The sequence below is a fragment of the Salmo salar genome, chromosome ssa24 (assembly GCF_905237065.1).
Source record: "Salmo salar chromosome ssa24, Ssal_v3.1, whole genome shotgun sequence".
NCBI classification, from domain to species: domain Eukaryota; kingdom Metazoa; phylum Chordata; class Actinopteri; order Salmoniformes; family Salmonidae; genus Salmo; species Salmo salar.
This window is the reverse complement of record NC_059465.1, coordinates 38819382-38834635: the sequence shown is the minus strand read 5'-3', so window position 1 is coordinate 38834635 and position 15254 is coordinate 38819382. Positions and strand designations below refer to the sequence as shown.

The 15254-nt window shown below is 43.4% G+C and overlaps 1 protein-coding gene across 2 annotated transcripts in view; it reads right to left on the bottom strand.

Annotated features, from left to right (window-relative positions):
- Window positions 1–12441: 12441 nt before the first annotated feature.
- Window positions 12442–15254, bottom strand: part of unc5ca (unc-5 netrin receptor Ca) — a 318721-nt gene continuing 315908 nt past the window's right edge. For both annotated transcript variants that reach the window (XM_045707149.1, XM_045707150.1), the window contains one exon: window positions 12442–15038. In XM_045707149.1, coding sequence (XP_045563105.1) covers window positions 14894–15038 — 145 coding nt within the window. In that variant the 3' untranslated portion in view covers window positions 12442–14893. The remainder of the gene's footprint in view (window positions 15039–15254) is intronic.

Sequence of the window (15254 nt, the reverse complement as noted above, 5' to 3'; positions counted from 1 at the left end):
GTTACAGTGAGCAGGTTCCTCTTGAGAGGACAGCTTGATGAAAGCCAGTCTATATTCCGTTTCCCCAGGAAATAGACATCTCTGCTAACATCACACACATTATCAAGCATTGCACACATATTATCCAGATAAGGAATGTACTTGGTGGCCTATAGCAGCACCCCAAAAGAAGAGGCTTTAGATGAGGCAGGTGAACCTGCAACCACAACACTTTAATTTTGTATTTGTTTAACCTTTATTTAACTAGGTCAACAGCATTAGACTTTAGATCCACTAAGCGTTACGGGAATAGGGCTCTGAACATATTGTAATATTTGACACATTCGAAAGTCTCTCAGCCTATCACACAATGTTATGCAAATTAGTTGCTGTATGTAATGATGCGGGGGGCATGCTGAGGTAGAGTTTTTGGGAAGGCGTTTTTGTGCTGCGGGTCAGTGCTGGGGAGCACTGTTTGTTCATCCAAATAAAACACAACTTGATTATTTCATGGGAAATCAGTGTCCTAGACTGTTTACACTAGTCAACAAACTACGTGTGAGTTTCGGGGGCCTTACAGGTTTGTTACAAATTGGTGACAGAGGTGGGATCAGCACGTCAACTAACTAACAGCAACTCGGGGGCTTGGCTAACTTTAACTGATTAGCTGCGTGGGATAATGGAGGGAGAAGTCGAATAACCCAGGGAACAGCAATCAACAACCACCGACCGACTGACAGCCAGCCGGTGGTGGATCAGTCGGGTGTCATGGACAGGTGGATTGACCGGCCAGATTGACCGGTTCATGCCAGAATCTTTCGAGGGGCAAGAAAGCGAATGGACTGTTTGGTTTGAACAATTTGAGTTTGCAGCGCAAGGGAATGGATGGGCGTGAAGCAGATCGTTTGAACTTTCTCATGCTGTTGCTGAGGGGAAATGCGCAGAGATTTTGTAGTACTTTACCTCAGGATACCTAGAACGTTTACAACGGCGTGAAAGTGGCTTTGCAGAGGCATTTTGAGCCACCCGAATATGCTGACTTTAATCGTGCATTTTTTTCGTGACTTTGGGCATGATTTAAGCAGGCTAGCTTCAAAGGCTTATCCAGATTATAGCGCAAGCACACGGAATTCGCTGGCACTAGACCATTTTATTACACACATTGGGTGCAGTGATCTTCATATGCACCTGCGCAAGGCAGTACCAAAAACGTTGGAAGAGGAAATTAGCATTGCTACAGAGCTTGATCAGATAAGGCAGGAAGAATTGCAGGAAAGCAAAGACACTACACAATACAAAGTGAACATGTGGGACAAGCAAGGTTATTCTGCCTCCAGTTGGAGACAATGTCAGAGTTCCAAAAGAGATGGTGGCACAATTGCAGACCGAGGTGCAGTATTTGGCAGCGAAGCAGCCACATCAGAGGGAAACATACCAAAGCAGCAGAGCGTTTCCAGGTTCTTCTACATTAGCAGTGGCAGATGCCGCGGGAGGATACAGACTGGACCTAGGTTCCCCGGGAGCGGCAGAGGACAACCTACGTCAACCAAAAGCAGGGCCTGCTGGCACTGTGGTTGCTCATTGCACATGAAAAGAAACTGTCCTTACATGGGAAAGGACAGCGCAGCATCGGCTTCAACTAAATGCACAGCTGACCAGTTCACAGCGAAGATGACTTAATTTGTTTTGGGGAGTGGGGTTTACCTGGAGTGCAAAATTGCTGACTTCGAGTGTGAGGTCATGGTGGACTCGGGGGTCCAGGTGTCCATGGTACACGAACAGGTATGGAGAAATGCTACTGGAGGTAAGAGTGGTACACTGCAACCATACCACAGCATGGTTAAAGTTGCAAATGGACAGGTTCTCTCAGTCCTAGGTAGCTGGTTCACAGTCATAAACAATGACGGTTTGAATCTGACCTGGGATTTTGTAGTCGCTAGCGACACAGACCAGTGTGCACTGATAGGGACAGACTTCCTGGTAAAATATGGGGCTATACTTGATTTGAGAAAGAAAACATGTTGTGTTTTGGGGATGCAGATTCTATTGATTTTCAGGGGAGAGGCAGGGGGAGTGTGTAAAGTGGTTGTGATGAATGACACGATTTTCCCCTCCGGAAGTGAAATGTTTATAACTGGTAAAATTGAGGGGACAGTAAACAATAACAAAACTGAGGGTCTTCTTGAGCCCTGCGTTTAAGTCACTGATACTGTACAAGTAACCTGTTGGCAGCATGTAGCGTTTGCAGCTTAGTGAAGGGGAAACTGCCAGTGCGTATGATGAATGTAACTCCGGAATCACAGTTACTGAGAGAGGGCACTGGACTCTGGGGTTTCTCTATCTGGGAGAAGGGTAGTGAAGACACTATCGTTGCTAGCCTACAGGATTCTAACCAGCTGCCATACTCTCCCACCACAGCAAAGTGGGATGTAGAACATTCAATGCAAGAGCTGGACATAGATTGCAGCCAGCTAACTGAGGTGTAGCTGGGAGCTGTATAGAAAATGGTGGGAAGGTATGTGGGAGTGTTTAGCACTGATGATTTTGACTTGGGCTGCACAAAACTAGTCCAGCATAAGATTGACATAGGGGACACCAGGCCTATCAAACAAGCGTTGAGATGGGTGCCTGTTCATCTGCAAGAAGAGTTTGACAAGCATTTGCAGGACGTGTTAGAAAGGGGAATAGTTAGCCCATCCATCAGTCCATGGGCAGCACCAGTGGTGTTAGTAAGAAAGAAGGATGGCTCAATCAGGCTCTGTGCGGATTACAGAAGGTTAAACTAAAAAATATGCTTATCCACTTTCAAGGATTGACGAGACCGTGGACTCGCTTGCCGGTGCTCAGTGGTTTTCCACTTTAGACTTAGCCAGTGAGTACTGGCAAGTTGAGGTATACACCGAGGATCATTGCAAAACTGCATCTGAGACAAAGAGAGGGCTTTTCAAATTTCAGGCCATGGGGTTGGAGTTGACAAATGCACCAAGCATCTTCCAGCGCCTCATGGACCTGGTTTTGGCTGATTTACAGTGAACAACATGTTTGGTGTACTAAGATGACATCATAGGGTTTGGTCGTACATTCAAAGAACATGTGAAGTGTTTAGACAAGGTTTTCAGCAGATTGGAGCAAGCAGGATTTAAGGTGAAGCCATCTAAGTGCCATTTGTTCAGGTCGCAGGTGAGCTACCTGGGACACATCTCGGCTGAGGGAGTGTCTACTGACCCGAAGAAAACAGAGACAGTCAGGTCATGGCCTAGCCCCAAGTTACTGACAGAAGCAAGAAGCTTTTCTAGGCCTGGTGTCACACTACAGGAGGTTCATACCAGATTTTGCAGCTATGGGTGAGCCTTTGTACAAATTGGTGGAAATGTTTGAGTGGAACGCAGCGTGTCAAGTGGCCTTTAATTAATTAAAGCCGAAACTTAACCACATCCCCCACACTTGCTTTCCCGGACCCAAATCTAGATTTCATAATGGATACTGATGCATGTCGCACAGACATAGGGGCAGTCTTCTCCCAGAAACACGAGGGTAGAGAGCCAGTCAGGCACTGTCAAAACAGGAGAGGAAGTATTCAACTACCAAGAAGGAGCTTCTTGCTGTGGTAGTGTTTCTTAAACATTTCACAGACTTTTTGCTGGAGAGGACAATTCTATTGGGAAATGATCACAGCTCACTGAGGTGGCTGAGTAACTTCAAACAACCTGAGGGACAGTTGACTAGATGGCTAGAGAAACTGGATCAGTTTTACCATGATATTGTCGTTGAGGCCAGAGAGACTGCACAGTAATGCAGATGGTGTATCACGCCGACACACACACACAGAGAGTGTGGACACAGCCATCTCACAGGAGGCCACTGTCAATCTGAGAGCCATCGTAAACAAGCCTCAGGATGTCACTATTGAGCCTGCAGTTGGAGCTCAAACGAGCCAGGCAGTACCCAAAAAATGCAGCTTTCCTTTTGGAAGCACAGGATAGACACCCAATTGTCTCCCAGTTAAAGAAAGGACAAAAATAGTGTAAAGCAGAGCTCCCTGTGGAGTTGCAATCAGAGCCAAAGTTCAGGCCTTTCAAACAAGTGTGGGGGGCATTACATGTGAAGAATGGGGTGTTATTCCTTGAGAGTCAAAACTATGAGACAGATGACACTATCTGGAGAGGGGTTGTACCAGATGAGCTCGTTCATGAGGTACTTACCTTTATCCACAATGATAGAACAGGAGGCCATGTAGGAGTTGAAAACCTCACCTGTAATATCAGAGCAAGATTTTATTGGCCAGGCTGGCAGAGAGCCATAAAGCAGTGGTGTAAGGGCTGTGTGGCGTGCGCTGTGTATAAGTTACAGGGTTCTGCCCCCAGAGCACCCATGACAAGTTCTGTCACAGGCTGCCCTTTTGAGAGGATAGCTGTAGACTTAATGGGTCCATTTACAGAGATGGGATGAGGTAATTATGGTAGTGGTAGTGTCATATTACTTTACTAGGTGGTCAGAGGCATATGCCATGCCCAATCAGGAAGCAGTAATAGTGGGCAAGAAACTGGTAGAGGAATTTGTGTTGAAGCTAGGCGTTCCTCTCTCTATCCATAGCGACCAGGGGTGACATTTAGAGAGCTGTGCAATCTTTTACAAATGAACAAAGCCCAAACCTCTCCATACCACCCACAATCAAATGGTTTAGTGGAAAGAATGAACAGAACTCTGATCAATATGATGTCATTTTTTGTTGATGACAATCAAATAAATTAGGATGAGATACTCCCATATGTGATGACAGCATACAGGAGTAGTGTTCAATCTTTGGGGCTCCTGAGTGCCGCAGCTGTCTAAGGCACTGCATCTCAGTGCTAGAGGTGTCACTACAGGCCCTGGTTCGATCCCGGCCTGTATCACAATCGTCGGTGATTGGGAGTCCCATAGGGCGGCGCAGAATTGGCCCAGCGTCGTCCGGGTTAGGGGAGTGTTTGGCCGGGGTAGGCCGTCATTGTAAAATAAGAATTTGTTCTTAACTGATTTGCCTAGTTAAATAAAAAATATATATATTCCACGGGGTTCACACCATACATGGTACTTTTCAGTACTGAAATGACATTACCAGTTAATGTGGTTATGGAAACATTATGTGTCTCAGTATGTGCAAAAGGTGCAAGGGTATTCAAGCACTGTAAGGGAAGCTGTAAAGAGAAATCACATAAAAGCCACATGTAAACAAAAGCAATACATTGATCTAAAGGTGACACCCCAGAGGTAGGAGGAAAATTAATATGTGTGGCTTAGAGACTACCACAGGGGATCACCCAAACTGAGACAGAAATTCAAGTGTCCTTTCAAAATTGAAAAGAAACTGTCAGAGGTGCTGTATGAAGAAATACAGTGTAATGGATCTTATCATGCTGTGGTACACTACAACAGGCTCAAACCTTACTTGGGTTTGTTTCAAAGCATGAGGTTACTGGCACGGGACAAGAGCCTGAGTTGAGCACAGACATACTACCCCTCAAGAAAACAGGGTTCTCCAAGGTAAAAGCATCCAATAGGTTACCCTTCAAGAGAAGGGTGGGGGACATTGTGAGACTGTGGGTTCCAAGGGATGTTAATGTCTCAGTGGAATGGGAACTGGACACTGTCAGGACTGAAAGCTCAGTCGAAGACACAGAGACTCATACAAAGCAAACGGACGTGAACACTGAGTTGCCCTGTGCACCTGTAAGAGAAAGTGTTTCCTTTGAGACGGGTCAAGCACCTGAGTCAATTGCAGCGGAAGATCACATCGGTCGGGGTAGACCCCAAATAAAGTCGGAAGTTTACATTCACTTAGGTTGGAGTCAATAAAACTTGTTTTTCAACCACTCCACCAATTTCTTGTTAACAAACTATAACTTTGGAAAGTCGGTTAGGACATCTATTTTGTGCATGACACAAGTAATTTTTCCAACAATTGTTTACAGACAGATTATTTCACTTATAATTCACTGTATCACAATTCCAGTGGGTCAGAAGTTTACATACACTAAGTTGACTGTGCCTTTAAACAGCTTGTAAAATTCCAGAAAATGATGTCATTGCTTTAGAAGCTTCTGATAGGCTAATTGACATCATTTGAGTCAATTGGAGGTGTACCTGTGGATGTATTTCAAGGCCTACCTTCAAACTCAATGCCTCTGCTTGAAATGATGGGAAAATCAAAAGAAATCAGCCAAGACCTCAGAAAATAATTGTAGACCTCCACAAGTCTGGTTCATCCTTGGGAGCAATTTCCAAATGCCTGAAGGTACCACGTTCATCTGTACAAACAATAATACGCAAGTATAAACACCATGGGACCACGCAGCCGTCATACCACTCAGGAAGGAGACTCGTTCTGTCTCTTAGAGATGAACGTACTTTGGTGCAAAAAGTGCAAATCAATCCCAGAACAACAGCAAAGGACCTTGTGAAGATGCTGGAGGAAACAGGTACAGAAGTATCTATATCCACAGTAAAACGAGTCCTATATCAACATAATCTGAAAGGCCGCTCAGCAAGGAAGAAGCCATCGCTCCGATACCGCCATAAAAAAGCCAGACTACGGTTTGCAACTGCACATGGAGACAAAGATCGTAGTTTTTGGAGAAATGTCCTCTGGTCTGATGAAACAAAAATACAACTGTTTAGCCATAATGACCATTGTTATGTTTGGAGGAAAAAGGGGGATGCTTGCAAGCCAAAGAACACCATCCCAACCGTGAAGCACGGGGGTGCCAGCATCATGTTGTTGGGGTGCTTTGCTGCAGGAGGAACTGGTGCACTTCACAAGCATTCTTCCGAAGTTGTGGCAAAATGGCTTAAGGCCTACAAACCTGACTCAGTTACACCAGCTCTGTCAGGAGGAATGGGCCAAAATCCACATAATTTATTGTGGGAAGCTCGTGGAAGGCTACCCAAAACGTTTGACCCAAGTTCAACAATTTAAAGGTAATTCTACCAAATACTAATTGAGTGTATGTGACTTCTGACCCACTGGGAATGTGATGAAAGAAATACAAGCTGAAATAAATCATTCTCTATTATTCTGACATTTCAGATTCTTAAAATAAAGTGGTGATCCTTACTGACCTAAGACATGGAATTTTTACTAGGATTAAATGTCAGGAATTGTGAAAAGCTAAGTTTAAATGTATTTGGCTAAGGTGTATGTAAACTTCCCACTTCAACTGTATTAGGAGACCTGTTTGGTCAATGCATTCTGAATGCATTTGGTTACTGTACACTTCTCAGAGGTTATTTTATGTGTGTTTATCCAGATTATTAAACAAAGAGTGTTCAGTTTAAGAACGGGGTAATGTAATGTTTTACACAATGTTATACAAATGAGTTGCTGTGTGTGAGAATGTGGGAGGCATGCTGAGGGAGAGTTTTTGGGAAGGTGTTTTTGTGCTGCCAGTCAGTGTTGGGGAGCACTGTCTGTTCATCCAAATAAAATACTACTTGATTATTACATGGGAAATCAGTGTCCTAGACTGTTTACACTAGTCAACAAACTACATGTGAGTTTTGGTGGCCTTACTGGTTCATTACAATATACAGCAACACCTATTCAATAATCTCTTTAGATGTTATATCCCTGCATTGCTACTGCTGTATCATCAAATGAATGATCTAAGTGATTCTCAAAATGAATAGGAAATATAGTCAAGGTTATAAATAATGATTTTTAATTGTCCTTCAAACTTTACTTTCGTCAAAGAATCCTCCATTTGCAGCAATTACAGCCTTGTAGACCTTTGGCATTGTAGTTGTCAATTTGCTGAGATAATCTGAAGAGATTTCACCTCATGCTTCCTGAAGCACCACCCACAAGTTGGATTGGCTTGATGGGCACTTCTTACTTACCATACGGTCAAGCTGCTCCCACAAATCCCCAATAGGGTTGAGATCTGGTGACTGTGCTGGCCACTCCATTATAGACAGAATACCAACTGGCTGCTTCTTCCCTAAATAGTTCTTGCATAGTTTGGAGCTGTGCTTTGGGTCATTGTCCTGTTGTAGGAGGAAATTGGCTCCAATTGAGCGCCGTCCACAGGGTATGGCATGGCATTGCAAAATGGAGTGATAGCCTTCCTTCTTCAAGATCCCTTTTACCCTGTACAAATCTCCCACTTTACCACCACCAAAGCACCCCCAGGCCATCACATTGCCTCCACCATGTTTGACAGATGGCGTCAAGCACTCCTCCAGCATCTTTTCTTTTTTTCACAAATGTTCTTCTTTGTAATCCGATCGTCTCAAACTTAGATTTATCTGTCCTTAATACTTTTTTTCAATCTTCCTCTGTCCAGTGTCTGTGTTCTTTTGCCCATCTTAATCTTTTATTTTTATTGGCCAGTCTGAGATATGGCTTTTTCTTTGCAACTCTGCCTAGAAGGCCAGCATCCCTGAGTCGCCTCTTCACTGTTGACATTGAGACTGGTGTTTTGCGGGTACTATTTAATGAAGCTGCCAGTTGAGGACTTGTGAGGTGTCTGTTTCTCAAACTAGACACGCTATTGTACTTGTCCTCTTGCTAAGTTGTGCACCGGGGCCTCCCACACCTCTTTCTATTCTGGTTAGACCCAGTTTGCTCTGTTCTGTGAAAGGAGTAGTACACAGCGTTGTACGAGATCTTCAGTTTCTTGGCAATTTCTCGCATGGAATAGCCTTCATTTCTCAGAACAAGAATAGACTGACGAGTTTCAGAAGAAAGTTATTTTTTCTGGCCATTTAGAGCCTGTAATCAAACCCACAAATGCTGATGCTCCAGATACTCAACTAGTCTAAAGAAGGCCAGTTTTATTGATTCTTTAACCAGCACACAGTTTTCAGCTATGCTAACATAAATGTAAAAGGGTTTTCTCATGATCAATTAGCCTTTTAAAATGATAAACTTGGATTAGCTAACACAACGTGCCATTGGAACACAGGAGTGATGGTTGCTGATAATGGGCGTCAGTACACCTATGTAGATATTCCATAAAAAATCTGCCGTTTCAAGCTACAATAGTCATTTACAACATTAACAATGTCTACACTGTATTTCTGATCAATTTGATGTTATTTTAATGGACAAACATTTTTGCTTTTCTTTCAAAAACAAGGACATTTCTAAGTGACCCCAAACTTTTGAACGGTAGTGTATATACAGTAAAGGAAAAAAGTATTTGATCCCCTGCTGATTTTACTTTATAACATTTTTGACATGCGTTTTTCTGGATTTTTTTGTTGTTATTCTGTCTCTCACTGTTCAAATAAACCTACCATTAAAATTATAGACTGATCATTTCTTTGTCAGTGGGCAAACGTACAAAATCAGCAGGGGATTAAATACTTTTTTCCCTCACTGTAACATTAAGTAGCCCTATTTGAGATGTGAGATATAATCACAACCGTGCATATCCTCCCCAAGCAGACACCTCGACGGCCCTCAAAGTACTTCATTGGACTCTATGTAAACTGGAAACCACATATCCTGAGGCTGCATTTATTGTAGCTGGGGATTTTAACAAAGCTAATCTGAAAACAAAGCTCCATACATTTTATCAGCATATCGAATGCGCGACCCGGGCTAGCAGCATTCTGGATCATTGCTACTCTAACTTCTGCGACGCATACAAAGCCCTCGCTCGTCCTGCTTTCAGCAAGTCTGACCACGACTCCATTTTGTTTCTCCCAGCCTATAGACAGAAACTAAAACAGGAAACGCCCATGCTCAGGTCTGTTCAACGCTGGTCCGACCAGTCGGATTCCACGCTTCAAGATTGCTTCGATCACGTGGACTGGGATATGTTCCGGATAGCCTCAGACAACAACACTGATGTATACGCTGATTCGGTGAGCGAGTTTATTAGCAAGTGCATTGGTGATGTTGTACCCACGGTGACTATTAAAACCTTCCCCAACCAGAAACTGTGGATTGATGGCAGCATTCGCGCAAAACTGAAAGCGCAAACCACTGCTTTTAATCATGGCAAGGCGACCGGAAACATGATTGAATACTCCCCCTTAGTCTTCCTCTGATCCATCTGCAGCTTTTCAGTGATCAGTTTTCTTACTCCTCAGACTCGGCCCAGTTCTCATGTGAAGACTCTGGTATGCCATCTACAATGATGTTATTTCTCCTGGACTGTCCTGCTAGTCTGTTTTCCCAGTCATCTGTAATAATGATTCACAGACAATGCTGATGTCATCTCGCGTGGACTTACAGTTTAATGTCATCTTGCTCCAAATCTCTTTCAAGACATCCACCTCTCCTTGGGAGAACTGCAAACTGTTCTTAAGTTCCTGGACCTCTCTGGTTAGACCGTCCATTTTGTTACTTGAGTCCATCAGTATTTGGACAAAGCTCTTGAAACAATTTTCCTGTTGTTTTAACTTCTTGTAGAACCGTTTTGTTTTTTTGAAAGCTCCTTCACCTTTGATAAAACACTGTCCTCTCTCTCCCTTACGCCCACAGGCTTTGGATGACAATGTAGGCTAACGCTGGTACTCCACACAGTTCTGAAACTCTTGCTAGCTTGATAACTAGTTAGCAGCTAGGCTAGCTGCTACGCCAAGCAGCTCCTCAGACTTTTGGTTGGCAGGATACCTGGACAGATATTAGCGGTACCAGCAACTAAGGCTAACCGCTAATACATTTGCATCTGACTGGAATTTTGCTGAGACTTTCCTGTTTCTCCCGTTTAGGTATCTACAGAACTGACACTTCACACTTTTTTACAGTCTTTTGTGTCCTGAAGTACAGCTAGTCAGTGTGTCAGACCTTGTGCTGTCCATCCTACTCAACTACCCAGCTAGCACAGTGGATCTGGGCCGATTCCGGCTGAGAGTCGAGGCACTCGGCTGAGAGTCAGACTCGGCCGACGTCAAGTGGCCCGAGTCTGGGCAGCCTTTGGCAGCATTACTTATGGCTAGGATGCGGGGATTGAGCTCAGGACGATTCCGGTGTGAGTTATCTGGCACAAATGTATTACTTGGGGCTCAGGCCGATTCAGGCTACTCTTTGGCAGATGATTACACGGGCTGCTTTATATAATTGAATATTTCATTATTTATTTTTACTTATTTTCTCATTGTTTCTGTGAGCAAAAAATACAATTAACATATACATTCAATTCTTTAAGAGTCCTGTGTATTATTTTGATACTTTGTGCAAGGCAATTGATAAGCATTAAAAACTTTGTAGATGGAGCCTCCCGAGTGGCGTAGCGGACTAAGACACTGCATCGTAGCAGCAAACTGCGTTGCTACAGATGCTGATTTGAGACCCGTGCCGGCCGCAACCAGAAGACCCATGAGGCGATACACAATTGGCCCAGCGTCGTCTGAGTTATGGGAGGGTTTGGCCGGCAGGGATGTCCTTGTCCCATCGCACTGTAATGACTCCTGTGGCAGGCCAGGCGCATGCACACTGACACGGTCACCAGGTGTATGGTGTTCCCTTCGACACAAAATGTTTTTTTGTGGATGGGTATAATTTGTATGTATAAAATGTAATTTAATAATATTTAAAATGACTAAATTGGGTAATTTTGTAGACCTGTATTTAAATTTGCATCAGGCCGCTTCTGGGGGGATTCTGGTAAGATGACGGCAAAGTCGGCTGAATTCCGATAGATGGAAACGGCCTTGAAGTACTTGGGCCAATTCTGGGCAGTCCTTCATTTTGATTCCGGGCCGAGTCCGACACCGGCTGATTCAATCAGTTCCGGCCCCCCGGAAGAGGGCCGCTTTTGGGCCGATTCCTCATTGCTTGCTGGGTACTTTGTCCAACCTTACAAAACCTCCTAAAGAAATGTGAAGGGCATCACTGGGTATCCTTCTCACACTACCGTCTCTCTCTCTCTCTCTCTCTCGCTACACTGTCTCTCCTCAGTTTACAAGAGGAGGAAGAGGGGGCAGACATTTTATCGGTAATCTACAGTACCCCCCTCTTTTATTCCAAGGTACATCTGAGGTACTATCATTGTAATAGAGTTAGACATGGAGAATAGGTTGTTGTGGTTGAATTGTGCACAGAATGAGTGCCTGCCCTGCTTTTCCTCAGTGGTCTGTGCCTTATTAGGCCTGTCAAGAGATATGTTGATGAGACAGAGATGAATCAATGTACTAGGCTTAACATTCCCCCAATAAAACAGTTCCATACTCCTGATGCCTTAACTACTGTTGTGGCTGATTTTCTGATGCATATTCAAGTCAAAAGCGAGACGTGTGCAGAGTTCATACTTGGTTGATCTTCGCGTTGTAATATGTTGCTGAACACCGGGCAATATGGCTTACTTCAATGATGTGTTTGGCCTAATGTAGGACTGACTAGCTCTGGTCCATGGCGTTAGGTCCAGGGCACATTCCTCCACTAATAATATTAGTAGTGGAGGAACGTACACTAACGCTCTGGACCAGAGCTAAACTAGCTCATGCATTAACATAAGACCACATCAGTACTCATTTTCAGCATTGCTTATAAATATAATTTATTAACAGTCTTAAAAATTCTTTCTTACACTTTGTACAGAAACTGAGGAGATGCAAGCGTTTTGGGAGAGTCAGCGGCGGCGTCATGAAGCCAAACTAGAGTGGACGACAACCTCACTACACTAACACAAATGATATCATTAATACTTTTTATCCAGATAATAAAATAAAATGCACTTACTAGCACAGCTCTATTCATATAATTTGTTTGTAAAGGATGCCAAGTTTGCATAGTAGACACAGCTTTTACCAAAAACAAAATAAACCAAACTGGTAAACATACAAACTAGTATCTAACTGTACTGCTCTTTTTATATACTGTACTGAAACAGCCAAAAATGTATTTGACAGTGGTATTCTGTACATCATAAAACATTTACATACTTTGATATCTTCTAACGCAGGCTGTCACATTAACATCCCTGTGTTGTATATTTCACTTTGTTGGTCAACATGCACTCTTTTCTTTCTACATGAAAAATATCCCTTTTTAATTCTTTCAGCATTCACCCTGTTAATGCGTTGTGGAACATATGGCCATATATGGCAATGTGGACATTTTGAAACAGGCTGCAAGTGTGAGCGCTTTTCAAACTATGATACTCTGCGTCCCTGTAGTCCAAGTATTCACGGTTCAGTTTGTTATGAAACTGAAGAAAGTTTTGGCTTCTATTTTACCTTCCTGAAACTTTGTCTACGCTATAGCTAAGCAGGTTTTCCACATCTACACAAACAGTTTAATATGCAGCTTTGTCTTCCATTCTAGAGTTGTTTTGAGCCCCACATTTTGACGTTGAAGAAAGGCATACTGTAAGTATCGTTATACGATGTGGGACAGACTATTATCTAACACCTATATTGAAAGTTGTATGTTGTCATTGCATGTATGTTATTCTATAGCCTGGTCCCAGATCTTTGTATGCTATCAAATCAACTCATTGTCATGCCAAACTAGTTATTCTATGGTAAAGATTTTTATTTTCTTTGAAACCAAAATCAAACTCCTCTTCTGAATGACATCAAGTGAGATAATGAAGGACAGAATGTAGAACATAGCTAGTCAAAAAGCCGTTGCCATATTCAACTATGTACCTGTATAAGTTGGGAAAATAAGGCAGTCCAACTTAATGCAACTGAGGCTTTTATGTCCACATTTCATTGCATCTTTTCTCCATATTATGGTATTGGCCTCTCCCCTCTGGTCTCAGATCAGTTTGATATGGTGTAACTCCAGAGCAGACACAGGCAGTCCCACCCGCTCCAGGGTGAAGTTTCCTCTAGGTACAGCTTTGACTCCTCCAATCATAACCTTAACCATTAGTAGGGGAAATGCAAAACTGACCCAAGATCAGCGTCTAGGGGCAACCTCACTGTACTCCAGTCCCCACCCACACCCACTTTATTCTCTATCAGTAAGACCCAGATATGCTTGACCTCAATAATTCTCTGCACATTTATCCCCAACAAAAGCGGCCAGTGCTCAAATGCACAGTTGTTCTGCAAAATAGGCAATTTCGAACAACAAAGCTAATGTGTTAGCTAGCCCCCTCCCTACAGTTCACAGCTCTAACTGAAAATAAATCACAATACAAATGAATAATGATTAACAATAAAGCAAGAGTATAATGCCATTAGAATGTACTTGTTATTCATGTATTTACACGGTTCAGACACGATTATAAGATAGATGTTGTTATTTTCCCAAAGGCCACAGGATGGCGCTAGAGATCAACAAAACCACAATGAAAGAAATTAGACAAAAGGGTAGAAAGACATAAGAGTTTCTTCACCACACCTTGAATCCTGAAATTAAAATCATGATTAAACATATTTAGGGAAATCAACACAAGCTAAATGTAATCAACAGAACCAATGTATGGGTAGTATTGGTGGTGCGGATAAAATGGACTGCATTCGGTTCTCCATATCGCATAACTACATTATTCCAAGGACTCCACTTCAATACTTGTCCCTTTTCGCTCCTTGTCTGTCTCCCTATTCTGACTGAGCGACAGTCACTGAGTAGCCTACATACGTTAGTAAAGTCTGAAGTAGGAAATCATCCACATATATGGACAGCAGAATAGACCGTTTCCTAGGAAACTGTATAAAGAAAAGCAGACTGTACCAAGGAACGCACAGCCAAGGATAACAATGGGATCTCCAGGATTTGTTTTCTTTCTGTTGTCCCCCAATACAAAATAATCACAGCAAAGAGAACGACTCGGATCACACATCAACAACAAGGTCTTTTTGCTCACTAATTTCTCCCACCCACACGTGTTTTTTTGTCCCGACCATTGCCATGGGTGACAGTCAGGACATTGTCTGTCTGTGCGTTGGTCTGTTTGTGTCCGTCGGTGTCCGTGACTCAGACCCACTCAGATGGTCCCTGGTACGGTCCTCGGGTGTCAGTGCTCCGTCGTCATGGGACCAGGCTGTCGTGGCGACCCATCTCCTCCAGCACGGCGGCCAGTCTGTTGAGGTTCCCGTCTGGGAAGTGTTGGGCCTCCCACAGGTCCAAGATCACCCCTGTGGGACTGGACTTGGTGGCAAAATAGTTCAGATACCTGAGAGACAACAAGAGACAACTTTGTGGTAAAAAAAACAGGGTCGTGTTCATGTCCAACACCATAATGCAGCCATCTTTAGAGCAGTTCTCTCTCCACCCCTGTGCTTAAGGATGAGGCTGCTCCTGCTTAGACGTGAACTAACTTAAGGATGAGGCTGCTCCTGCTTAGACGTGAACTAACTTAAGGATGAGGATGCTCCTGCTTAGACGTGAA